This window comes from Neodiprion fabricii, chromosome 4 (assembly GCF_021155785.1).
Source record: "Neodiprion fabricii isolate iyNeoFabr1 chromosome 4, iyNeoFabr1.1, whole genome shotgun sequence".
In the NCBI taxonomy this organism is placed as follows: domain Eukaryota; kingdom Metazoa; phylum Arthropoda; class Insecta; order Hymenoptera; family Diprionidae; genus Neodiprion; species Neodiprion fabricii.
Genome location: NC_060242.1, coordinates 34,002,487 through 34,029,606, shown reverse-complemented (window position 1 = coordinate 34,029,606; position 27,120 = coordinate 34,002,487). Strand labels below are relative to the sequence as shown.

Here is a 27,120-nt window from a genome sequence, read left to right as displayed (position 1 = left end):
GACATTCCCTCTTCCTCCTTTCTGCCCTTGAGAGCTTTTTGCTACGCTCGTGTAAATGAAAGAAACTACGGCAAAAAGAGAAAGAGACTAATAATGATTATAAATGATCATAGCAAAATCTACTTCCGTACATGAATCGAAAATTTGGCAACGGCGATGATCGTTTGTATCTTGAATTTCGCGACACGAGAAATCTGTGTAAATACACCTGCCATATCTGCAACCCACATGACGCTTTGTTTGAACAAAAGAAAATGAAAACGTAGCGGACATTTCCGGGTTTTTAGTTTAAAATAATCTCGTGACAAATGGCGAGCAATATAACTACGCGGAGAATTTCCCGCACAGGGTTAATACGGAAACTTGAGAAACTCTGCTGTTATACCTGTGTATAGGTATACAGTCACGATGCGAACAATCCTCATCTTCGCCTGAGTCATGTGCCGATATATAACCGATGTGATTCTGAATTTTTTTTTCTCTCAAAGAAAATCGTATAGTCACGAGTTTCCCAGGTGTGATGTCAATTGAACAGGGGAATCCGAGTGTTTTGTCCAGTAATTTGGAGTTGGTGGAATGCTTTCAAGTTCAAAGCTTTTAAGGTGAAATACTTGTTTTACATGGATATTGTTGATTTAGCGAACGCCGGATGGTTAGACTCGATTTACGTATCATTAGTCACCGATTACGGTACGCGAACCTAATTCTCTGCATCGTGGTATATACGTGGACGTACAAGCAAGCATAACCGGCATAAATTAGATGCAAGCATGTGTAGGTGTCGCCGGAGTGTGGGCCTAATAATTTTACGGCCACCCAAGTAACGCGGTTTTTAAATTCTTCACCCGCGGCTGAGCGTGTCTGCCACAGGGACATTAAATTGTCTAGCTTAATGAACGGAAGAGTCGTAGGTAATTGCTGACGTCAGGAGCGTCGGCTCGTTCCGCACTTTATTTGGCGACTAGATTACAGGTTTGAACAACGCCGCTTGTTAACGAAGCTGTTAATAGCGTAAATAGCCGGAATCGCAAAAAGTCTGAGATCTCTCATCTTTTCACCCCGCGCGCATTGAGTTGTAATTAAGAGTCAAACAAAGTGAACGTGACGCGAATTTGCGGCGTGTTGCTCTACCCGCGTGCGGTAATGTCGAGAATTATATTAATAATGTTTTGCCTTCAACGAGACTGAGGCAAAGTATAACGACCCTGAATACTTGGCCAAAATTTTCGTGACGCGGCTTACTTCAATCGCATTAATCACACGCGGTAACAAGTACTGATTGCAACCAATTTTAACAACGACCTGATCAACGCTTTCTAAGATTATTTTTAAAATAGTGCTTTGCTTGATTCAAAATCTTATCGATTAGACCTTCTGCTTTATTTAAAATTAACTTCGTCGTGAATATTTATTAAAGCGAGTGTTTAATTATATAGATGTTTAATTATATATAAAATATTTCCACATTTTAATGATAAACAATTTATCGACCAGGTTGTTTGAGAAAATTTTCTCCCTTTCGACGGAACGTACGCAAAAAGAAAATTCATAATTTCGTTCAGCGGGGATAAAACTGTCTTTTTGAAATCTCTCCAAATATTCCGTACTATTTAATTGATTATCGTAAAGTCCAGGCTCACCCGCCAACGTGGCACAATCTTAGGTCTTCGAATACTAATAGATCGAGACTTTTTGTTCCGGTTGAATGAATGTATACTTGCAGGCCACGTCTTAACAATTTAGATGATGCGTGTTTAACATTGACGAATTCATTTACGTGCTTGTTCACCCATCTATCACACATCTGTCACGGAAAGATAATAAATCATTCACCGCACTTACCAAGTGAAAATAATATTTATCAGCCTGAAATAAATTTTTCTCTCAGTATAGAGTCTTGAAACTATCTGATCGAAGTTGGCCGTGTCCGGAATATTATATTTCAAGTATAAATATTACAGGTAGGCGGGTGTAAGAAATTAGCGCTCGTTGCAGGGTAAATATTTTCGATTGGATGCCTGCGTTCCTCACCGTGTGAATTAAAAATATCCACATGATTACTACTTCCGAAGCGTATAAATCCCGTATCAATAGTACGGAATTCTTGATGTAGAAGCAATGGTTGAGTTGTGATAAAATATTGTGACAGATATGACCTAGGATCCAAGATAAGTCTGACTTGACAGGCAAGGACGATTTTCAAAACCCGGGCTCAGATAAAAATTTCAACCTTATGCACCGAATCGATTTGAACGTTTCTAAGCTGAGTACGTTATGCTTCTTCCACACGGAAATGTCAAACTGCAAAGAATAAGCGAAATTCAAATATGATAAACCGTCGAACGTCATGCGTGCCTGCAAAAAGATTCACCGTCAAATCGTGCTGCTAGGTGGTTAGGAAACGTGACTATGGAATATTTCATTACCATGCGGTGCACAGACTGAAAGTTTCATCTAAAATGCATGAGCTTGCGGAGAAAATCCCTGTACGTTGATCGCGTTCTTCGTCGTGGAAAATAAAAGGGCTGAATAAAGAGACGTTGCCCACTCTACTAACAATAGTGTATCGCATGGGATAATGTTACACCGCAATCGCATGCACTGCATACGGTATCGCGGTTGGGGGAGACGAAAAACACATTATTGCTGAAAAATGTTCACATTCCAACTGCTGCCTCTTCCTTACCCGGAGCAAAATTCCCAAGCTCAATCGACGTAGCACGGGCCACGGTTGTAGCTCGACATTTTTCACGTAGAACATAAGTCACGAATCGCGGAGAGTGCCGTTAGTATTCTCGAGTAGAAGTCGGTCACCCATAAGTTTCAAGTGCATTCGAAAAATGAATAGCTTGCACGCTTTCAATGTTTTCCAGCCGTTTATAACTATGGCTGTCGGACACCATGGCAAAGGACGCTGCAGGCGTTAACGGATGTCGTCTCTTGGTAGCTACGCCACTTCCACTCCACGAATTTGAGCTTTGTTGCTTGAGACTTGCTCGACAAGAGAAAAATAAAAGAGAGGACCAGTTTCCACAGACGTAAACTCCTTCAGAGGCTTGGTCCACTAGATTCAGCGAACAACTGTCAACGAGACGCCTACGCGAAGACGACTTTCGGCAATCAGCCAAATTCTAGCCTATAATACATGCCTATTTTAGTACCCATGGTGTTATACACGTTCAGATGTAGGCACGAGTGCCTACAAATAAACTCTGGTATGAATACGTGTTATGTTCTAGTGAAATTTGAAAACAGTGTGAGAAAAAACAAACAAATTTGATGCGTGTAGTAACGAGAAGGTTATCGCCTGAAATAACGAAGCTAAATTGACAATTTTTGCAAACAAGATAACTCGCCTGTCGTTAAAACAACGTCGCAGCTTAGACAAAATTGTTTTTATACGTTGGTCTATTGACACACGATCATTCTCAATTTTAGAATTCAGGGCGCAAGAAACAACTTGAAGTGAGGCAGGAAGCCACTGCAAGAATTTTACCGCGAATCATTATTATATATGGTCGCAAAAAACAATGCCAAGGGTTTTATCACGGCTCCGTTGAAGTCTAGATAAACGTCTGGAAGAATCTTTTTCGTGACCTTTGAGGTTACTCAAAGATTGATACGGGGTTGTGGTGGTAACGAGGAAAGCACAGAACTGTCTTTACTTACGAATAAAAGGACTCTAACGGTCGGTAAATTGATTTCTGAATTAAAATGAAATCGGAATATTGAGAATGAGACAGATAAATCGCAGGTTCAGCGGCTTAACGTTGATCCGATTGACGGCACATCAGCAGCGTCCAATTGTACTTTCAATTATAACTAACGGCAAGTTTGAAAATTAATAACTATTCGCATGCGCTGCTTATAAAACAGAATGTAGGCAAGAAATAAAAATAGGTGAATAAAAATAGGGTCCCGTCCTATTAGTTTCGCCGCGTGAAGAATCGCAAAAATATTTTGACGATGAGATTATCGCAAAGATATTAAAGTTACGAAATTCCTAGCTGCGTCCAAGGCTGGTCACCGGCCAATTTATTCGTTGAATATAAAAAATGGCATGTGTGGTACGCGTCGCGGTAAATCAGATATTATTTTATCTAGTGAAATGAAAAATAACCCGCTCGAATACTTCAAAGATATTTACGACAACCTGTTGACGAAGATCGGGCGGTAAATCAAGTCTGTACCACGGTGCAGCGGTAGTGAGTCTTATTTTCGGTGAAGCTAGTCTAGTCAGAGAAATCTATCCGCTCGTCAATCAGCCGGAAAAATACATTTATTAACGCGGGCCGACCTAAAAATACGTTTCGCTCGTTGGTGGGGCGTTTTACAGTTTTTTTACGAGGTGTTCACGATAAACCGAATAGAGTATCTCCACGAAATCTTTATTACCGAATAAACGAGCTTCGGCAGACGCGATGAACCGCGTGCAATTAAACGAGTCATGCGATGTTTTCTTCAAAGTGATATCAGGCTTCAGTGATCGTATGTAACCATTACACAATGTAGGCGGATAAAGCAACGTTCTTTGTAGCTTAACCGCTGCACTCAGCTCACTGACACTCGGAACTCCGGACGCAATTCAACCGCGTAAATAATCTCGGAGAGAAATTAGGCTGAAAATGCGCGGTACCGTCAGAACGTACGAATTCGCGAGGACTCGCGTTTACTTCACTTGACATTTATCTTAGGCAAAGGGGTATTCGATAGACGTTGACTAGTGTCAGAGGCGTGGGCAGGGAAGTCACTGATTTGCGAAGTACTAGCCGAGGTGCTTAGCACCGCGGCAAATCGGGAAATCGTCACCACCGTGACTCGACGGCACCGACTTGGCAGTCCATTCGGCACTTCTGCTCAATTGCCGCAGCGATTGAGCGAACAGATCTCGAAGGGGTGAAGATCGGTTCGCAGTCGATACAACGTAATCCAGAAACCCTGTCATTCACCGAGTCGTGGATGCCAATACGCTAGGATGGATGTCCGTTCGTCAGTTTACGTGCAAATGAACGAACGCCTTGCGAGATAAGTGGTAAGTCAAGCTCATCGGACGACGGAACCCACGTGGGCATTCGGGAAGCAGCTCACGTCCCGGCCATTCTACCGTCCGCGCGTTCGCGTCGCAAAGGGACACCAACCGCGAGGAGATAACACTTACGTGACTAGATACGTTGGTGCGTTGGATCTGCGCGTGAAAAGTTACGAGCCGAAGAGCCGGCGACACGACGGGAAGCTTTGAGAGAAAAAATAATATCGGAGCATATTTTTGCAACATTTTCCAGACCTCGACCCGAATTACTCTTAACGTAGTTCATTACATTTAGTTATTTTTTACGCAAAGGTACGTACGTACGATTATCCAAGATTTATCCTACGTAACAAACACGAGTTCAAACACACTTCTTCAAAACGTATGATTGTCACATCAGGTTGTACGGATTGAAACCATAAACGGCACGTGCTGAGGTTATTGCGGTAGTTTCGCTAGTAATTTCATGCGGCATACGACTATGGCTGATTCGAACGATCGCCTTACCCGACGTCAGCCTTGTAACGAAACTCTAAGCTGCAAGACCTAATCGTAATTCCCGAATGTAACGTGAGGTTAAGGCATTTTCGAGGTTCGCCTGTGCGAGATTTATCGGTACAGAATAAGTGAGCGCCTACCCAAGAATTCGGTTTACGATGAATCAGCCTCAGCTCTTGTATTCCAGTGAGTAAATATATTTCAGCGGTAAAAATCCAGCCTGTATAATGTCATCACCCTGGGCTTTGTGCTCTCAGGCACGTCGACGAGCGTCGTCAAAAGTATCAAAAGTAAATTTGTGCAAAATTTATGCTATAGTACAATTCACGGACGCCGTTTTCCGTCCGTCTCAACGTGGAGCATACTTTACGTGGTAATGTCATGGCCCCTTTTAGCGTTAAATTTGTTTAACGTCGATTGAAAACTACCCGTTTTAACGAATCCATCTGAACGGAAAGTAAAATTTCAGGCTATTCTGCCAAGAGGAATTGTGCTGGAGAATAAAAACACTCGACAATAAGTTTCAAATTTAACGTCGGTGAAATGAGATCAACCGAGTGTCTTGGGTATGACTTGTACATGGCTAATTATAAGCTTTGATGAGAACCAGGCGTTTATAATATAAACGAAGCTTGCTGATATGCATATTCGTTGAATGCGTTCAAGGTAACGATATTGAATTTTACGCTGTTTATACGCTGTTTTACGGAACGTTCGCCGTTTCAAGTAATACAAGTTGTGAGTATACAACTGCCCGTTTTTTGCTTGGCTTCAAATCAACAGTACGTACCTCTATTTATTCATCATTGTTCACTGTGATACGGTGTTGAAGTGGTCCAGTTTTTATTCCAAGATACAACGGTCTTTCAACATAGATCTCCTAGAAAACCAGTCGTCTCAGCTGTGAAGTTATGTTGATCTAAACTGACCTAATTCTAATAACCACCAAAGCGATTCATCCGTCTCACGGGAATTTTAGCATTTTTGATCATTCTCTGTAAACGGTTGGGCCATTTTTCTGCAGGGTTACTGTTCTGTGGTGACGAAACTTCGGCCAAGTTAGAAAAGATCGTTACGACACCTCTCCCAATCTCCAATTTTCCGTTAGAGGCGAAACCGGAACCAGGGTAAAGTTGAAACGGTGCTCACGCCTCGACGGTAACACATTTGAGAAAGCAATTTTTAAAATAACCAATGAGAATATCAGTTGTTTATCATTTTCCGTATTTAAAACGCTGACCAGTTGAGGCGAACGAATAATAGAAGACCAAGACATAAATACGAATGAATTTCTTTGTTATCTTGAATTTTAGTTTTCTACCGTCTTACTTGGGAGATGAGTATTTGCACGAAGGACATAATATTTTTGGATTTACATATCCAGTTTTTGGGGTTCAATTGGCTCGGTGGTTGCGATTCGGGGACTTTTCTTCTTCTTTTTCAGCTCGCTAATACCGTGAGCGGTTGTTCCTAAATTCACAAAACCAGAACTATTCTTCGTCAACGCGTAACTCTGAATCGCAAGTGTCGAGTATTCTTTTATCTTATATCACAGCATGAGATTTATCTTTTGAGAATATGCAGGGCAACAAGTTGAAATAGAGTATTAGTGGCCGCATGCTGCGGTAGTTCTTGTCGGTGAAACTGCAATTCAACAAGATTTTCGCGAATATTAGGGTTTAAAGCCTCATTTTGATCTCATACAACTTGCACTTTAATGGACTATGCTCTTCCCCGGTTCTTGCGAAGGGATCAATTTCCGGGTACGCTCGCGATCACATCTGGTCTATTTAGCGCAACAGTCCATAACAGCAGCTCTTCCGGGGAAAGAGGAAAATATATGGAGTTCACCGAAAGGTGAGGGTCTCCCCCAATGTCGATTAAATCATCGGTATAATCTACGACACCAATATCGATCCTGCTATTCACCTTTCCAACACAGAGTTTCATATTCGCATTAATATCGTCGACATCCTTGTCATCCTCGAGACAGAATACAGACTCCTTCCCAATCCTGGCTGGCTTCCCATCCTTCGGAAGCAATAGCGGAAGGTGATTCTAGGGCACGTATCTACTTTTTTGGGCGAAGACACGTGAATCCATCGTAGTCAAGACAAGACTTTAGATTAATTTTAAGCTAGACATGCCCTCTGTACAATTCGCAAAAATTTTCGAATCTTTCCGTAAAGATGTGAGGAGACTCGAAAGACCTTCGTGCGATCGTATACATTCTTCTCATTTCACCGTCCAGGGTACCATCGCAGGCCTTAGACGTTTCATTTGGACCGTCAAGATTAGAGCCTGTTCCGTGAAATATGTAGAAGGTACACTAATACTTTTACTCCGAACTAGGTACAACCGGGTTGAACCAAATTCGGGACAACGTTATTCTTAATGCTATCTCGGAAAGTGCAGGGCAAAAAATGCGGGATAGTCGCAACCAGAGGTAGGAATGGATTTTCGCGTATATTCGCAGCGTTGTTTTTCGGTTGCGATCTTTCACGGAAATCAAATATGTATCAAAGCCTGGATTGACATCCGTGACCCGGTAGTCGGAGTAATAGCCGGGATTGACTGGCATAAAAAGCGTATTATAGATTACGAGGCGGAAAACCTGTCTCAAGGCAAAATATATACATACATAAGTCGATTCGGCGTTTGTCAGAGCTACGAAAATTAGCATAAGCTGAGTGAATATTTGAAAGTCATCCGAATGCAAATGTTTTGCACGTAATTTTTCGTTCAAACTGTCTATATGCTTATTTCGTCTTCGTAGTAGAATATGATAAAAAAGGAACGATAACAGCTGTAGATGTCACTAGTTTATCCTAAATTCGCGAGGAATTTGAAAATGTTAATCAATTCAAGATTGTCATCCGTTCGTTACCGATACGCGTGGTGGAAAGAGAAATGAGAGAAAAACGTTCCATTTACGACGGACCAGCTGAGCAGAGAATTATAGCTATATTCGAAATTGTGCCTCACTAAAAAAATGAATACATTAATACAAATGGCGTATTGAGGCGAACCATTAGGCTGCTGGTGAAAGGTCTGGAGAGAGAAAGGCGTGCTCCTATAAAAGGTTCCATAGCCAGCGGAAATGGCAGAAGTCGCAGAAACTTCCTAATTTAATGCAAGGCGAGATGATATAGTATCGCAAAGGTCTTGAGGGTCGTAAAACAGACGAATCCAGGAGTGCGAAGCCCCGAGGAAACCCAGGAATCTGGTGAAAAAACTTTTCTCTTCTCTTCTTCGCACCGGCGCAAGACCGTTAAGGGTCCTTTGGTAGGTTCGCGTGATTCGATATCTTTGATCGTCACATAGCTGCGTGAACCAAAATTTCGAATTACTCCAGCAGGTTGGACGTAGCTTGGATCCCTTCCATTTCGCTACTTCCGGTCCCGGCGTGCCGCTAACTCTCGTTCCAACTCATCGAGCGTTCACGCTGGTCCTCAAAGCCTTCAAACCGGCTGATTTGCGTTAGTTCCACTCCACGAACGAACAACTAAAGCTGAGCTGACTGATTCGCCAACCGCTACTCGGCACCGCAACTATAACCATTTTAAGATCGTACATATCACTTTTACCAACTCGATGCTTCAGCGTTATCAGAATTTACCACTGGTTCGACATCATGCAGCCACTCATTTAGGCGGAGACGAAGACAAATTTGAATCGTGAATTCGATATCATTATATGACTAATTGACTATTGACTATATGACAACTATTTATCGAATTTAACAATGCTATAGTACGTGAGTATATCGGAAGAATTGAGAATCCAGTTATATACGGTTCTGTCATTGTGAAATATTACCTCACTGTGAAAGAATGAAGATATTGTACCTCTTTAAAAAAAATGCTTCCATCATGCTTTCGTATTTTTTGCCGAGAAAAGCTGGGGTCAAGTTTTACGTATGGTGAAATCTTCGCGGTCGTTCCGAGAGAATTGCAGCCACGGAAAAGCTCACCCCTGAGATAAGTTTATCTTCTCAACGTTTACAAAAAAAAAAGAAAAGAAAACCAAGCATTTGGTACTCCCATTAGAATTTTAAATTGCGACCAGGGAACACTTCAAGTCCTCAACGAGTCGGGACGAAATTAAGTTGATAAACGAAATGCTGTTTAGCGCTTGTTTGCAATAAAGTTTGTTCCACAAGTTTCACTAACGTTCGCAGTGCTACGAAGGAAAAGTGTGTATATTTTAGAAGTCTGTAGAACTGCGTTGCTCCGCGATTTGATACACTCGTCATCAACCACATAAACCCTTGCATGCTGGATCGATGACAGGCAGATGGACGAAAGCTTATCGTTGTCATTCGAAGGTCCCTGCCGATAATCTGTAAACACGTTGCCGTATCATATCTATCTTTGCACAAATCATTAAGCCCGAGTAGGTGAGACACGTAATGTTTGAATATTCGCGTTGCTGGCACATTCGCGCTTACGGGAACGTTTGGATGTACAGAGGAGTTTAACAAGCAAATAAACCGGCAGGGAAGGACGTGAAACGATTTAGTTGACGCCGAGTAATTCATCTCCTTAGCTGGCTGACTATCTGCTTGTTAAAAACTCGCAGCTGATGGAAGCTGAGGAAGGGACCGTAGGAGCGAGAGCCGGAGAATGAGAGAGATTTATTCGCCTGGCTTTCTCCTCGATTTTAAATTACGCTTTTCATATTTTTATGGTTTTGTCCTGTCTCACAAATCGCGCGGGCCGATTATATTATTGTACAGACTCGCAGCTCGTGGCTGTAGAGTTTATAAAAAAAAAACTCTTGTGTCAAAGAAATTTTGAATTACCGCTGTCTCTTCTTTACGCAACCGCGCGACAACTTATATGAGGCGCAGGTAGGTATCGATTAACAAAATACGTAGTATTTCCGCTAACCGAATTAAAAAATGTAAAGTCGATTAATCGGTTTTATATAACATTGGTGAAATTGAATCGGAGGTGGCATCCGAATGGAATATCCCAACAGATAGAAATCGCAGACAGTTTGTCGTCGTCCACAGTCATTCAAACATCGGACAAAGACAGAAGTGTTGGGTTTCTATTTCGATTATCCGATTCTGTTATATCATACGCATAAAACGTAACTATGTATGTTTCAGGCTTGTCATCTCGGTGGATCGTGAATTTGGCAAAAAATCCCCGATAACAGAGATTTCTTTTTTGCTCACGATCAGCCAATTTAAATCATTCCCGTCTGTCCGAATGTTGAGGGTGATTTGAATGAAGGATAAAATCGGATCAGGGCATTTGTTAAGCGGATTAGACCCCTTGCCCCTGTTTGGGATGCTTTCGGAGAACAAATGGCACTCGCAAATACTTAAATCGTACAAACAATATCATCATTTGTAAATTCGTTTCAGAGCGATTTCTTTTTTGTTCAAAACTCATTAACTCCGATAAATATGTCTCGAGTAACAGTTTGTATCAGCGTATAATTGTCGTAACCTTTATTACGTTGAAGGTGAATTGGACTAATCCTCTGTTTTTTAAATTAGTCGGATAAACAATTTATGTATACATTAATAATATACTCGAGGCGTTCGAGACACAGTATATCAGGTTAATGTTTCTTCTGCAATTCCATAAATATTAATATTGAGAATTATTGTGACATTTAATTACGGATAGTTTGCAATGAACGCATATTTCAGCAAAAGTGTTCCCAGAATTTACACTCATTGATAAATAGCAGGGGTATGAGCACGACGCTTCACACAAGTGGCCTCAATTCAGGAGAATCGGATGTTGATACGATCGATCGAGTACGTTGCATCACATCCTAGATCTACGCAGTAATATCGTAGGAAGTTCAATACAGACAGTGTTCGGCGTCGCCTCTCATATAGGATGTGGATTGTGCATATTCGTGTCCGGAAGGTCAAAATTTTAAAAACACGAACGAAATTGTATGCTGTATAAATTATTCGCATTCTGCAAAAGTTGGCGATTCGGTAAGCAGCTAGACGACAAGGCATCCCGTACCTATTTTGCATCCATAAACGACGTACACGCAGCCGCGAAACATGGAGCGGCCATTGGTGAACCCGGCATCGCCGTACTACTATATTAGCTTTTAGTAGCATACCCTGCATTATAAGTCAGTACCCTACTTCATCCTGCCTAGGGCTGATCCTTCGGCTGATCCTATAGGTGTTAACACTGAGCCTCGCACCGGGCACACCTGACCCTTAAAATCTTATGGATTTGATACAAGATTTATAATTAACTTTATTTCTCACTTTTCTCTAAAGAAGGTTCAGCGTGAAAATTCGCACGATTGCCTCCGGTGTTGGCATCCATATATTATATTGTCGAAAGATCGCTGTTTGGTTGACACCATGCACGTTTACGGTTATGTTAGAAATTTCACAGTGCTGACGATGTACGAATCAAGGTCCGGTAAAAGTAACGACAGATGCGAGAAGGTGCATTCCTACCGGGATTCTGTATCATTGTATTAACAATGTTTCCTGCGCTCTGGTTGTGCTTTCTTCTTTTTCAAAAATCTACCATATTAGTGACTCGGATCCCTGACAATGAAATTCACATGTTACGCTAGTCTGGGGTTGAATGATAAAATCAAGAAAATTGTACGTCATCAAGTACATGAAAATGTAGATAACTTGAAACACAATTGAGACCAACAAGTAGAGTACACGCATCCGAGGTGACCGGTTTTGATAAAATTTGAACTGGTGAGACCAGGTTAAATTTCGTTTGACCCGTATTTTTTCCCCGTCCCATGGGCAGCGGTTCCTAAGAAATTGCGTAGTTTGTTCTTAAAAAAATCTTTGATCTTGTTTTTATTACTTTCGAGTACAGTTTAATGAAATTATATTTTTCCAACGGGATGCGTTCGATGAATAATCATTGAAAAAAAAAAACCGCTACAATACCGGTATTATCATTTTATTATACGCTATCAAAATCAAAGGCTGTACAAAGTATAAATTTCCGTCAGAAACAGTGAAAGCATATAAAATAAACATACGAGCGGCACCAAGAGCATCTTACCAACGCTCGCTCACTGCATACGAATCTACTTTTTCGTGTACTACGATATTTGAAAATCATGCTTCGTTGATATTCATGAAAACAATTCTAGATTCAACTAATTTTGCTGAGAGCCAGGCGTATTGCAGCATGTCGCGGAAAACCGAAGCAGATAATGATTGATTATAGATCGAGTAATGGATTTTTAGAGAATCTTTCCTTTTGCTCAATTCGCGGTCTTCCGTTACTATAGATGTGTAGTTTTGTTTTTTTTTCTTATTCCAGGTTCTTACCGCGAATTGAGCAAAAGGAAAGATTCTCTAAAAATCCATTATCCGACACGCTGCAGTACGCCTGGTTCGCAGCAAAGTTAACCGAATCGAGAAATGTCTTGATGAATGTCAACGAAGTATGTTTTCCAAATGGTATACGAAGAAGTAGATGCGTAAGCAGGGAGCGAGCCCTGGCAAGATGCTCTTGGTGCCGCCGGTACGTTTGTTTTCAATGCTTTTACGATGATTACCACCCACCCGCGTGTACTAATGCTATTTCTGACGAAGATTGATACTCTGTATAGCTTCTGGTAGAGTGTAATAAAATGATAACACCCGCATTACATAGGTTTTTTTTAAGTGATTATTCATCCAACGCACTCCGTTGAAAGAAAATGATTTCATTAAAATGTACTTGAAAGTAATAAAAACACGAGTAAAGATTATATTAAGAACGAACCTCATGTTATTTTTCAGGAACCGTTGCCCATGGGACGAGAAAAATATACGGATCTAATAATATTCGATCTAGTTTCACCAGTTCAAATTTCATCAAAATCGGCTACCTCAGATGCGTGCACCCCCTTTGTCATGAGTGTACCGTTAATTATATTTTGAGAAAAGTGTAATGCGTTTAACGATACGCAAGCCTCATGAACGTGTAGACGTTTTAAAAATTCTACCAAACAAGATCTGATAAATCGCATTAGTTCCATGCTGTTCTGAGTCGAACCGTAAACTAAACTCGGTTCGCTTGGCACTGAACTTTTAAGGCAGCCCAGTCGGATATCCAGTATTTCTTCCACCTCTCCGATGGTAGGGGACCAAGCCCAGACGGCCCAATAGCCCAGGCCACTACCTTAGCGAGGCTGCAAAAGTAAAAGGCTTAGGAATGGTATGTTACACAATGACGCGAGAGGATACGTTTGTTTCCACCCAACGCCATAACGCGGGCCATTATATTGCATTGGCATTCGACACTACAGTCGATCTCAATTCCCGGGGTATGAAGTCTTACGTGATAATAATTCATCTATCTCAAAACAGTTCAAAGGACCAGAAATGTCAGACATGTTTTCATAACGGAGGCTGCAGTGATGAACCTTTGATATTTTGGCTCATCGGATGGGTGTGATTACGTACGTGCTAGATAAAATCTAGCTACAGAAATAATTGAGTACGACTTGATCGAAGCTTGGAAGTCATTGTTCTCCATCAAAGATTCAAATGCTCTTGAAGAATTCAGAAAGAAGCTTTCAACTTGTATCGACGAGAATGAGTTATATTACCCATTAATTTTATTGCTCAACCGACACTCGAGCCGCAAACAGCTTCTGCTTCCTCGCTAAATCACTTAAATCACCTAAATCACCTGCAAAATCGCTTTCAATTTTATTCTCGTCGAAATACCATTCAAAACTTACACCTGATCCTAGAAGGCGTTCGAAAAACACCTTCAAGTTACGATACTGAGGTATCCGACGCTTTATTTGGCTACTAAAAAACGGCATTCTCTGGAGTAACTATATCATCATTATTGGTACATATTATTTTAGCGATATTCGAAATAGGCTCGTACGATAAACATCACAATAAAGCTGGTTAATCGTGTCCCAGATGCACGACATTGGTGACACAAAAATTAGGCGCAAAACTATCCGATTTCGTATTTCTGAGGAAATGTGCATTTACGTAACACACGGCCTAAATGTCACAGACGACAGAGATCATCTCGCGAACGTTGACAAGGATTGTAACCTTGTGTGAAATCACTGAGACACATACTATGCGGATTGAATCTCCGCTGAGGTTTTTCTCACGCCCAATTGCGAACAATTAATCTCTAGTTGACCACCCAGTTTCACGAAGGCGTAAGGAGTTTCGAAATTGACGGTGAAAAGTTTTAGATAATGTATTTGTTTACTAAAAGTTGTGTATCATAAAACAGAACTGGTTTTCTATTCGAAGTTAGTTGCGTGATGCTTACGTCTACGCCATGTTTCAAACGTTTTGAAATAAAATATACGAATTGGTGACACCTCGTTATTTATCATCCCGAATCGTCATGGTCACGAGAAATCATTGAATATAATCTAAATAACTAATTCCTTATACGAACTCTTGGAGCGAATTGATCGTTCACATTATTTCTTTATTCTTACGTAATTCAAGTGTGGTTGGGTATCACGCGAACAATTTTAAAATAATCCATTAGAGAGCGTATACCCTTCGTGAATATTTTCGAAAAGCTTTATTTCAATAGTTTTATAAAAATTTAGCTTAATTCGAAAACCAGTTGAAGTCCGTTCAACTTGCACGTAGTATGAAAATATAAACGGCTCCCAAAAATAACGCCTAATTATGTGTAGAATTCAAAAATCGACGCAAGATTTTTTGGGTTTGAAATAAATTTTTGAACGCGAGAAGAATTTAAAAGTACGTTCTTCAATTGCAGCCGAAATATTGAGAGGCATTGCAGAACAATGATTTTAAAATACTCATCCCAGAGCAAAGTTTGAGATTTTCTTCCTTCGCTCAACCCACATCATTGAAAACTCACAGCCATCGTCATATTTCATCTACTTAATGTTTCCTTCCTCCCCACAAGCTGAAATCTTTTGTTCGTTTTAATAGGAAACCATGCCAGGGATAGCAAGGAACGGTGAAAGCAGAAGCGGAAGTGTGGTAAGCGGGATAAATTTCCACCATTTTTTACTCGTTCAGGCTAATTGACGTTACCAGCAAATGCGAACATCATGAAGGTTCTCTGCTCCGAAGCGGTTTCAACCAACGATAAAAATCTCACGTTGCCTTTAAACTGTTAAAAAGAAGTCTTAAAATAGTGTGACAGAAGTTCAAGATTAACCTGATTCAATCAACAGTTTGGGTCACCGTAGCGAATTTCCTTTCGAAAATTAGCATTAATTTTAGCAGCCGCTGAGCATATCGCGTAAAAGCGATTCACCGAAGTGAATCCTATCCCAATTCTGCATAAATATTGATTAGGATTGGAATTAGTTAGCTGACGTTACGACAGGTCTATAACGGATGATCCAATCAACTGGGCGGTACGTTTGTGTGAATCCACGGCAAGTTAAGTCAGGGCGTGTTCTGACTTTCGGTGAAAGTATTTGAAGAGTTCAGATTTCATATAAAAACCGTGAGTTGACCAGAGGATAGCACACTCCAGTCACCATTCGAATCTGCGACATGAAGTGCTTCCTAGTAAGTAATCAGCTTCTACCTCAGCGTCAGCGATTGAAAATCAAGTCTTCAAATCGTCCAACTTTATTCTCTTTATTTTCCATTCGGTCAATGAGATCCCTTCATTGAAAAGTTTCATTATACCCTCCACGTGTGTGTTATTGTTAGCGCATCACCGAGATTATCGAACTAACGTTCCTCCCAATGTTCCAGGTCTGTTTGTTGGCCGTTTCCGCCATAGCCGCCGACACCACCAAGTCGGCTGCGAAGAAGAACCCGGCGAAACGTGGAATATTGAGTTCAGGTATCGGTAGCTACGGTGCTCTGGACTCCGGTATTTCAGGCTATTCTGGTATCTCTGGTCTTCCCGGCATTTCTGGCTACTCGAACGGCCTGGGATCGTCTCTCGGCTATGGCAGCTCCTACGGCTACGGCGTCGGTTCCATTGGCTCTTCCGTGGGCATTGGCGGCATCAGCGGCATCGGCGGCATCGGCGGCATCGGCGTTTCAAATATCGGCAGGAACGAGCGCATCACCGGCATTACCGTGAACCGTGAAGTCCAGGTTCCCGTTCCCGTACCTCACCCAGTACCAGTGGAAGTGACGCGTGCTGTTCCCGTCCCTCACCCCGTCCCGGTCCGAGTCGACCGTCCCTACCCCGTCCCAGTTGCGCAGCCCTACCCCGTGGAAGTGACCCGCACCGTCCCGGTCCGCGTCGACCGCCCCTACCCGGTTCCCGTTCCCCATCCAGTCGAGGTCCGTGTGCCCCAACCAGTCCCGGTCCCAGTTTCGGTCCCCCAAGCTGTGCCGGTCCCGGTTTCCGTCCCTCAGCCGATCGCAGTCCCCGTCGGCATCAGCAGTGGAATCAGCACCGGATATGGAGTAGGCCTCAACTCCGGTATTGGATACTCTTCCCTGGGATCTTCTTACGGTCTTGGGTCAGTTGCTTTGAGGTCTGGTTACGGTATTGGATCAGCTTCTTTCGGATCTCCTTACGGCATTGGAGTATCCTCTCTGGGATCCTCGTACGGCCTTGGATCTTCCTTGGGATCCTCGTACGGCATTGGAGCATCTTCGTACGGTATTGGATCTTATGGATCGGGCCACCTACACCACAAGAAGTGGTAAAGACGCAGCGCACACACTTTCACCTGTACCTTAAGACTTGGTTACCAACGCTCTTGAATCTATGTCGATCGTTACGGATCAATTTAACATGAATTAAATAAATGTTTATTTTTTCAATGAATCTCGACTGTCTGCTCGGTACTGTTTTCCATCCTCCACCTGATCCCAATCAACTCTCAATCCGTACATCTCCTCCCAAGATCTAGACGCATAATATATTAATCATTGCATAATGCGGCATTCAGTGGTTTGGACCTATTTTGGGTTAATCATTAGCACGATATTGTGCAGGAACCGATAGTAATACACCTAAATTATTACAATGATTTTACCATCAAGCCACAAAAGCTCGCTTTGTCAGCCTTTGTCAGCATGGGAGTAATCATGCACACGCAGTGAGTTGCGATACTTCGTCGAAGGAATACGATGTGGATGATTAATCGAAAGTTTTATTGCTCCGATAACGACTATGTAGGCGTATCATGGCTTCTTCCACTTCGCTCATTAGGCACAAACAGCGATGAAGCCTTTTGACTGGCGCCAACTTCTCACCTTCCACCGTTATGCCAATACTCTTCTTTGTACGTCCGTATTTTGTTAGGACACACTCGGACATTTTGTTGACATATTGAAATCAGGGTCTCTTTCAGGATCGTAAAAAGTGCTAATTAAGATGGAGACCAAGAACGTCGTCACGTTCACGAATTTAGCAAATCAAAAGATTTTTTCACATCACGAATGATTCTATCATTATTATTATTAATATTATTACGGCTAGCTATCTTTCAATTGCATTCACCAGCAATGATGTAATGCAACTAATTTATATTAATCTGATAAAGAATTTGGTGAAAGTTTCACGCTAGAATAGTGTGAATATGATTTCCTTCAGATTATTATACAATATACATTGTGCTGGCACAGCGGGATTTGAGACGAGTTTGCAAAATCGCATTACTTGTTTCATTGTTCGCGAAGGCACTTGCTGGAACGTAATCCATGATTTTGTACTGTTATTATTATTATCAGATCATTTGATTTGACCCAAAGTCGAGTGCCTCTTCCAAATCAGCGATCGAAAATTACGATCAACTATTTATACATTGCTTAGAGTTAGTGAACCGTAGGCGGGCATGGCAACTCATCAAAACTCTACAAACACGAACGCAGTAAATTACTATAACAACGAAATAGAATGGTAAACAATACGGACTCTCCGCAACGCCAAGATACACAGTCTTGCATGTCCGCGGATAATGAAATGTTCCTGCTTCAGGAACAGAGAAGGCGGGGACTAATTTCATCGAGTAACAGCCAATTCATCAAATCCAACGGGACAGTTTAAATTTTATCTCGGATTGTGACAGGTTATATAGTCCAAAATTGTATGACGCTCATCCGTTAGGTGAAAATGAGAAGTAAAGAGGTGAGATAATTGCTGGTCACTCGGCAAGCAGCCTCAGGTCAACTAACACGCAAATCGATAGATCCACCATTCAACACTTGCCGAAGTCCTTTAAATTCGTCGTACTTTCCATAAATTAAATATTTGATATGAAGAAAGGAGCTAAAGGCGCTGCATAGCCTGTGATGACAATTAATTGTTAATCAAAAAATTGACAAACCTTGTTAGGATTTAAGATAATTTATACTCAACAGAAGGCGGCTATGAGAGGAAATTGAGTTATGTGACCTGAGGACAAGCGAATCAAAAATAATGTACATAAATTATCATAAAAGTTAAATTTGAACTATTCAATTTACATTTAAATATAATTAATGTCAATTATCTTATCACTCTGATTTTATTTATACGAATTTACACCTTCATTTTAGTTTTTACTGCTGGATAAATGATGACGGATGAATATGACTGTGATTAAAATAAATCGCTAAACTTGCCCGAAACAGAGAAGAAAAAAAAAAAAACTTAAAATCTTATTTGCAAATTATCCGATGGATTTTATTGATTAACCTTTTCACGTTTAAAACGAAATATTAGTTTTTAAGAATAGACTTCGTTAAAAGATGCGAAATAACACGGTAACATTTCTATAGCAAAATATTCGCGCGTAAATCCCAGGTAAGGATGGATACATAGATGAGTTCAAGATAGGTAGCTCGCTAAGTCTCATTGTCAATATAAAGTGACGAGTAGTGACGTCAAAGCATCGCTCGCTATGGAATAAAGCCGAACTCAACATCGCGGTACTTGTGGGCTGTTTCAGAAGAATAAAAAACTTAGATGTAGCGATACATACCTATGTATTCATCTCTCGAGCAATGTGGGTGCTTTCGCGATTCTAAATATCCTATTCCGGGGCGCAACGTGACGCGCAAGGGTGGCGTACGTCAGCGGAAAATATATTACGTCACGCCGCTCTAGGTGACCTCCAGCGTGCAGCCGGGTCACGGCTCAGCGTGCAAGCTTTGGTGGTCAGAGCTTTAGACAGCCAATCAAGGCTATTGATCTCAGCCGAATCGATGATCGTCGACTTTCGAAGTTCCGCTGGTCTCCGAGTTCTCTCGTTGTGGGTACGTTACTCGCCGTTCTTATGTTGTTGGTGAGCTTTTGCTGCGTCGGTAAGTTAGCTGGAGCTTGATACATCGGACGGTATTAAATTTGTCGTGGAAGGTACGTCGGCGTATGGAAATACGACTTGTAGATATTGTTATCCGCGAGAATGTCGGTAACGATCTGTGCTTTTCCGCAGTCGATAACTCCTCTCTGCAGACAGTTTTTATCGTAAGCTTATATATGACGGTTTGGCTAACGTATGGTACACCATTGACGGCAGGTGAGTGAGGTGATCTTCTTATCACGCCCGACGTGAACCATGAAAAACAGATGATAAGTTTTATCGATTGCAGCCATTAAGCTGCGGTCATTGCTTTGCAAAGCGTTGCAAATTTCAGACAGCGAGAACCGCACCTGTCGCCTGCATTATTATTTCAGATTAAACTGACCATTGTACAGCGGTTCGACAGTTTATTTTAAAAGAGAAACGTATGCAGTATACGTTGTAAAAGTGTCTATTTTTATTGTGCCTGTACGTGTTAGACAAATGGAAGAGAGCTGATCTCGTACAAGGTAGATATTTAGTATTTGTAGTCTCCGATCGAAACCTGTTGGCCCGATACTTTAACTGGTATGAAGAATGCATACGCAGTTACCTAGAAATGAGATGGTAAGACGACTTGTGTAAGCGGAGCAGGTACAACGCCTGTTTTACGATAGGAACTTTCAGGCAACTCTACTTTCAAGGAGATAACAACTTAAATTGGAATGAAGTTTGTATGTGTAAGTATATATATATACACTTACGTATTTCTCGTTTGACTAGGAAGTGGATAATAAACTCACCTGCAACATAAATGTGAATAAAAATAATTAGAATATTTATTGAAAATGGATTAATGTAGAAATTGTAAACGGAAATAGTTCCTTTAAGAATTATTTTCACGTTAGATACCTACCCCTTGTCTATAACAGTTTAACTTGCAAATCAATCGAGCCAACGTGTACTTGAATAAGCTCACGTCTTATCTCGGAAATTTTATAGCCCTTCATGAAGTAATTGCTTTTTTACACGAAACGTAGTACGAATAAGTCGAGAAATATTTTCAGAACTATGAGAACGATGTGTATTAGATAATGAAATTCCGTGGATGCAATATCCAAGAGTGAACAAAAGGTTCGAAAACATCGCGTGCGAGAGTTCGTCAGTTTCGAACTTCAAGAGGCTTCTACAAAAGTCCCACATATGCGCACGTATCTACCATTCAACAAAGCTGTCATATTAAATATTGTAGTAGCAATTCACGTGAATAATCGATAATGTTTCTTTGAAAAGGTGAGCCCCGCGTACATTATGAAAGCGATAAAGCTGAATGTCGGGAGTACTTTATCGTAGGCAGATGGAGACATGAATAACGAAAATTACCCAGTTTATACCAGGGCAGTGGGTCGAACGGGCCTAATCCTGAACAGGTTTTCCCATAAAATACAATCGCCGGTTACCACCTGAATTCGGGAAAGGCAGCTGCTCAAATTCCGCCGTCCCTTATATTTACCAGAATTAACTGAGGATGGAAGAGCCACCTTGTACAGTCACGTTAAATAGGAGATAATTTTTCATCATTTAATTCTACTAGTATGGATGGCTTGAGAAAACGAGAACACGTCGAATCGTACATTCACAACACAGATGCATGTTTTTCATTTTAATTATCAACTCAAGATTTCGGAAAGCGCTAAAGCCGATGGACGACGAATTAAACTTACCTCGGGTGTTATTTATTTGAATTTGTGATATTTATAATTATTGTGCGGATCGTTAGAATATCGCTCTATTCCGACATCCCATAATTTCTGAATTTTTATTTGTACCAGCGTCAATTGTCAATATCACGGTCATATTTGCGATGAATTTAAGTTCAATGAAATTACAAAATCAACAAGATCTACCGACATTTATAATTAAACTTTCATCAATCCTTGCGGATAAGAAGTTAAATATGAATCATCGCAAGTTTCAGGATCGCAATGAAACAGCATCAGCGTATAAAACGTTAATTCACTGAACTGTGAGAGGAGATATGAAGTTTTCTACTTACACTGTTTAGCCTCGAGGAAATTATCTAACTCTTGAAAACCAGTGACACGATAAACACGTTGGGTCAATACACAACATAATTGTATGTATGTTTGTGCAAAGCCACGAGTCACGTTTGGGGTTTTCGATATTGTAACCCTTCGGCTTATTCGAACTGGTTACACATACATCGAATTAAATGAAGCAACTAACTAGAGCGACTTAACATAGGGCTTTCTTTGTACAATGGTGACAATGAACCTCCTCAAGCCTTCATAGGCAAATTATACTCCGATTTTGTGTAAAGCAGCCGAGGAGCGTAAAAGACGAAGAACGGATAAATCTGCAAGCGGACGGGTTAGCCCGCAAACTTACGTCACGAATGCATTGCAGTTTGATAAACTGTTTTTCATGTCGGAATAGAAATATATACAGATTTCAGCATGGTGTTTTGAATTATGTGCAAATGACAACTTATCGAAAGGTAATAGACTGGTATTACTAATTGATGAGCTTCCAATTTTCCTAATTCCCGATATCAAAACCCGCCAGATTCTTCTGAGCTGAATTCACCCGATATACTTTAATTGGATGAACTCGGCCATCGATGAGGATATCATGAGATAACGGGGATTTATGCGGGCTACGCAACAGGGATAATATCAGCCCTTGAACAGCATCCGACGTTATTGTATAGGTATGCATGTCCGTAGAAACCTTGATTATCTTCGTCGAAATTGATTATCAGATGCTCTGATCCCTCCAGAGAGAAATATAAAAATGAAATATAAAAGGGTATCAAATTAAAAAGGGTGATTAATGGGCACAACATACTACAGGACTTAATCACATGCACGTGCAAATAGGAAGCATACGCTCCAGTTCCTCCATATCCAATATTAGGTCGATTTGGGATTCACTCCTGGGGCTAGCTACGAAACGGATACAGCCCGACTAAGCGTAGTATAAATGGATCTGATTACAAGCACAAAAATTCCCAACAACGACAGATTCAGGACCTCTGTGCGAGAATGTCTTTGAGAGTTACTCACACGCGTCAAAAACTTTAACTGCAAACGGATAAGTGATCCCTGTGATACTTTTATTTTGATTGATAAATCACACAGAGAAAAGGCCCATTTCGTTTGCGTGACAGTCAGATCCGCAAACCCTCTTGGCAAGAAAATATTTACAAGCTTATGGGTTTGTTGGAGGGTTGCGTTAGGGCGTGCTTGAAACTTTCGCAAAAGCAAACCAGCTATCGACTTTGTTGATTTTCGGCGACGCTCTTACAACAGCCAATTAAATGCGGATTATGTGTCTGTCGCACGGAGAGATTCGAAATTTCTATGTAAACAAATTTCAACCTTCCTTTCGTTCCGTGGAGATTTTTTCGTAGCAGTGCGTGCATAAAACTTACGTAAAAGTACCCGTTATGGAAATTATTCTAAGCGGAAATTTTGTGTAAGCATACGTCAAATGGGATCCGGTTTATTGTAATAGATTCGATTATGGATAACCTTCGAGTTAAATAGTCAATTTATGAATTGTTTCAAGCATTGCGGATCCGACATACGATGGATTTAAATATTTTCAACTGTGGTGATCCTGATTCGATTCCCATTACCCTGGCTGCACGGTGTTTCCATTGACAAACGATTGCTACACGATGAAACCCAAACAAATTGATTTCCTTTTCAGTTGGTCTATTTTGATTATCGGTAAGAGTAGTACGTAACAATCAAGTATTTCAAATTCTTCCGTCAAGTTTGCCTTGATGTTAGGAAAAAAATAGCGGTACGTTTTAAATCTTTATTGAAAGTAACGTCACGCAGCTGAATCTATTTTTAAATTCAGAAACATGGTCAAAATTTGAAATAACGATGTAGGCATGAAAAAAATTTCGCCAAGAGTTGATCTTCACAATTTTCTTTGAATTTCTAGTGCATGGAATTTTATCGAACGGTACATTTTACACAGGTTTTCAAAAATGCACGCTATCAAAATTTCTTCCCGAAGTGCTTATTGACTTTCCAAAATTTTCATTCCACGAATCCAACGTCTACAATACTTTAGGCCCAGCCAACTTCTTATCCAAAAAGTACCTACATCAGTACTGACCAGTTTTTCAACCGTAATGTGATGAACTAATTTTATTACGAATTCGTAGTTACATTTAATACCGTATGCATGTGAGCTTCAAGCATAGCAATGGCAGAGTACAACTAAACGAGATTTTCGTCGGGGAACTTCGACATTAGCAGCGTTCAAACCCGAAAAGTTGTTTGGAAACTCCGAAACTTTCATTTAATTCTCTTTGTCATCATTAAACAACAAACATTTCACGCAAGGTAAATCTTGTTGTAACAATTATCACAATTAGGAAAGAAACAACCGAACTTCGTTAGGTCGTGTAAATTACCGGTTGACTGTGTATTATAACTCAGCGTCCCGTCGTTACACTCTCATTCGGAGATTGTGACAAGGAATTGTTTTACAAAGCTCTGAAATGCTGTCGTGCTGTTATCGTGAGATTGATTTTCTTGACATCCCCTTGAACTGATCTTCTTCGCAACTGTTACGTCACTCAACCCCTTCACTTCATTCAACCAACGTGTCTGCGAAACGGATGTTTCTCGTGTCGATGGTGTTCAATTACCAGCCGTCCTCTAGGATGTCAAACTGGCACAGCGTTTTCGCGACGTCTAAGAACGTCCCCCCGTGTATTCAATATGGCGCGTTTTTCATTTCAACATTATCGTTGGCTGAAATCTCCTTGTAAAACTACTATAAGACGTGATCTGCAGCTCGTTTGATGAAACGAACGAAAATAAATTCGGTGAATTCACCCGAAACGAGGTATTTCTGGTTCCAGCGTTAATGTCACAAGAAATCATCTTACCGTGACGTTAGAATATATTTAAGTACATAAATTTTGGAACATGAAACTGCGTGCTTTTGACAGTACTTAATTTGCTTAAATTCGAATGATAGTCGTGTTAATTAGTTGAAACTAAAAATTAGTCGTGTTAAATAATAGTTAATCGGTCCTCTGTAAACATTCGTTTCTGCCACCCGCGATACATTAGGAACGCATTCCGGTGCGGGTCAGTTCACTCGCGAACCAAAAGGGTATTCAATCATTAACTTCTGCGTCCTGTTTTTCACCATTACTGCCCAAGGCAAAAACGTCGCTGCGAAATTTGGTAGATGAAAAAAAAATACAGGAAAAGTGAAATGAAAGTAAAACATGCGGTAAGGCAAAGCAACGCAACGCCGAAAACGCAATTACGATTGGGATTAGCGAGACTGCTGTAGCACTCGTAACCATGTATATTATATGATAATGCGAGGGCCAAATTTGTCCAGGCAGGTATAACGAGCCCAATTCATGAAAATTAATTCGTCAGTAATTAGGAGAATGTTCGCGTCAATGTTAACGACATTTATTTTGGTCGTACTGCAGCGAGCGGCAATTAGTCAGACTGATAGAGGCGATGTCTTCTTAAATACTCTAGACGTGCCTTCGTCTTCAAGGGACAGATTCTAGTCGGAGCAATAAGTACTCTGTATGCCCTCAAGGCTCTCCATCACCAGCGGGGTGCTCTGATATCAGGGAACGTCGCGGGATAAATATTTGCGATATATATATGAAGAGCAAGTTGCGGTGACTGTCTGATTGCTAAGTTTTTCAGAGCCACCAATTATATTTCAGGTAAATCATGGTCCGAAATAAAAGTCGAGCATGTAACGTATATTCAGGAACGAGAAAGAAATCGCATCGGGAAAATCGTTGGAGGGGAAAACTCGCGTTGTAGAGGCCACCTTTTAGGGGCTTCAAGGGCTTCTCATTAGATAATTAGACCAATAACCCGGTTATCGTAAATCTGTTTGAACAAAGCTTCCCAGATCGACCGATAAACAGTTCCAAATAATTCGCATACCAGATAGGGTTAAAACGACATGCTCGCGGCATGCGTGTGTCCGTATTCGAAGCGACACGTAGTATTTATGTAATCAGGATTACGGGTTAATCACCCAGCAGCATTACCTTTAATCCTTACCCCGCTAATGCAAATATTATACCTATACTCGCGTAGTAAAAGCGAGCGCGGTTATTACACGTATTTATTCAACGACTGCCTTCGCTGATCCTCTTTGACTTTGCCTAGACTGTATGCAGCTAAGCGTATGCAATACGAAGGTTGGCTCACCGTTCGTCCATATGTTTCAAATTTATACCAGAACTCCAGAGAGCGAGTCTCAATATTAGAGGCGAAGTTTGTATTCTCGCTTTCTTCGAAGAGACTGATTACCAGGCACAGGGTTTGACGTGAGAAAGTGAAATCCGATAAAGTGATTCTTGAGGCTGTTTAACGTTTCACACTGAACTTTGCGGTGACTTTACATCGCGTCCCATATCCTTTCCAGATATAATCACAGAGAGTGGCTAAGATGGCTGCCTAACCGCGTTTACTGTATGTATACACTTTACACAATACCTGTGAAATGTGATACAGAACAACGTACGAAATTATGTTAGATTGAGCACACCGATTACCGACCTCTCCATGCTGAATAATAGACACATTCCCACCGTACGGGGGTTGAATATTTGATCAACTTAATGGAAATAAATTATTTGCCATATTACTCCTGGATTTAATGTGCCCAACCATTTTACTAAATTCGCTGAATAGCGATCCGGATAATGTAAAATAGTACGGTTTCCAGACGCAAGTCAAAGGTAGAATGAGGCGATACGACATTTAAGCTGATCACCCCATGAACACGATAAGCAAGAAAAAAAAAAAAATAAAAAAATAAAAACCAGAGCACGTTTTCTAATAATTTAGTTTTTCGGCAACTTTATTAACACCTCTTCAAATACGGCGCACTAACGTACATGTGCCTAGAAAATTTACCGATAATTTCTATTGGCATTTGGATGAATAACGCCGGGGCAGGTATCATAATCCATCGCATGTGCTTTGCCGTTCTTAGTGAAAAAGTGTTTTACTTATTCAATGAGGTAGTTTTATTGATTTTGTAATTTTGCAAAGTTCGCACAGTCGGTAGTTTTTCAACAGAACCGTGACTAGCTACAGCAAAAATTTTTTGATTGTCTCGCAGAAATGTCCCTGCTAGTGGTAAAGATTTCGAAGGTTAAGTTATGTCTAGACAGAGGATCAACGTTTAAGCCTGTCCAATCTTTTTTCTGTTCGTTACAAAATCCTAAATAAATGCTAAACTCGATTGTAGCTCGGTTCTCATTTTCTTCAAAAAGTTTCGTGGAATAAGAAAAGTAAAGACAAACCAAAAAAGAAATGCCGCACTCGCTGCTCATTGGCCACGCGAAGTGTGTGACACCGGTTGTTTGATAG

General features: G+C 40.9%; 2 protein-coding genes across 3 annotated transcripts in view; one reads left to right on the top strand and one right to left on the bottom strand.

Annotated features, from left to right (window-relative positions):
• LOC124181133 (elastin-like) overlaps positions 1–17,262 on the top strand; it is a 76,954-nt gene extending 59,692 nt beyond the window's left edge. Inside the window, exons 2-3 of the mRNA XM_046567396.1 lie at positions 15,444–15,494; positions 16,227–17,262. Of these exons, the coding sequence (XP_046423352.1) occupies positions 15,450–15,494; positions 16,227–17,141 (960 nt within the window). The 5' untranslated portion in view covers positions 15,444–15,449 and the 3' untranslated portion in view covers positions 17,142–17,262. The remainder of the gene's footprint in view (positions 1–15,443; positions 15,495–16,226) is intronic.
• The window catches only part of LOC124181131 (cAMP-specific 3',5'-cyclic phosphodiesterase), a 276,361-nt gene that overhangs the window by 208,179 nt on the left and 41,062 nt on the right, over positions 1–27,120 (bottom strand). The window lies entirely within an intron of this gene.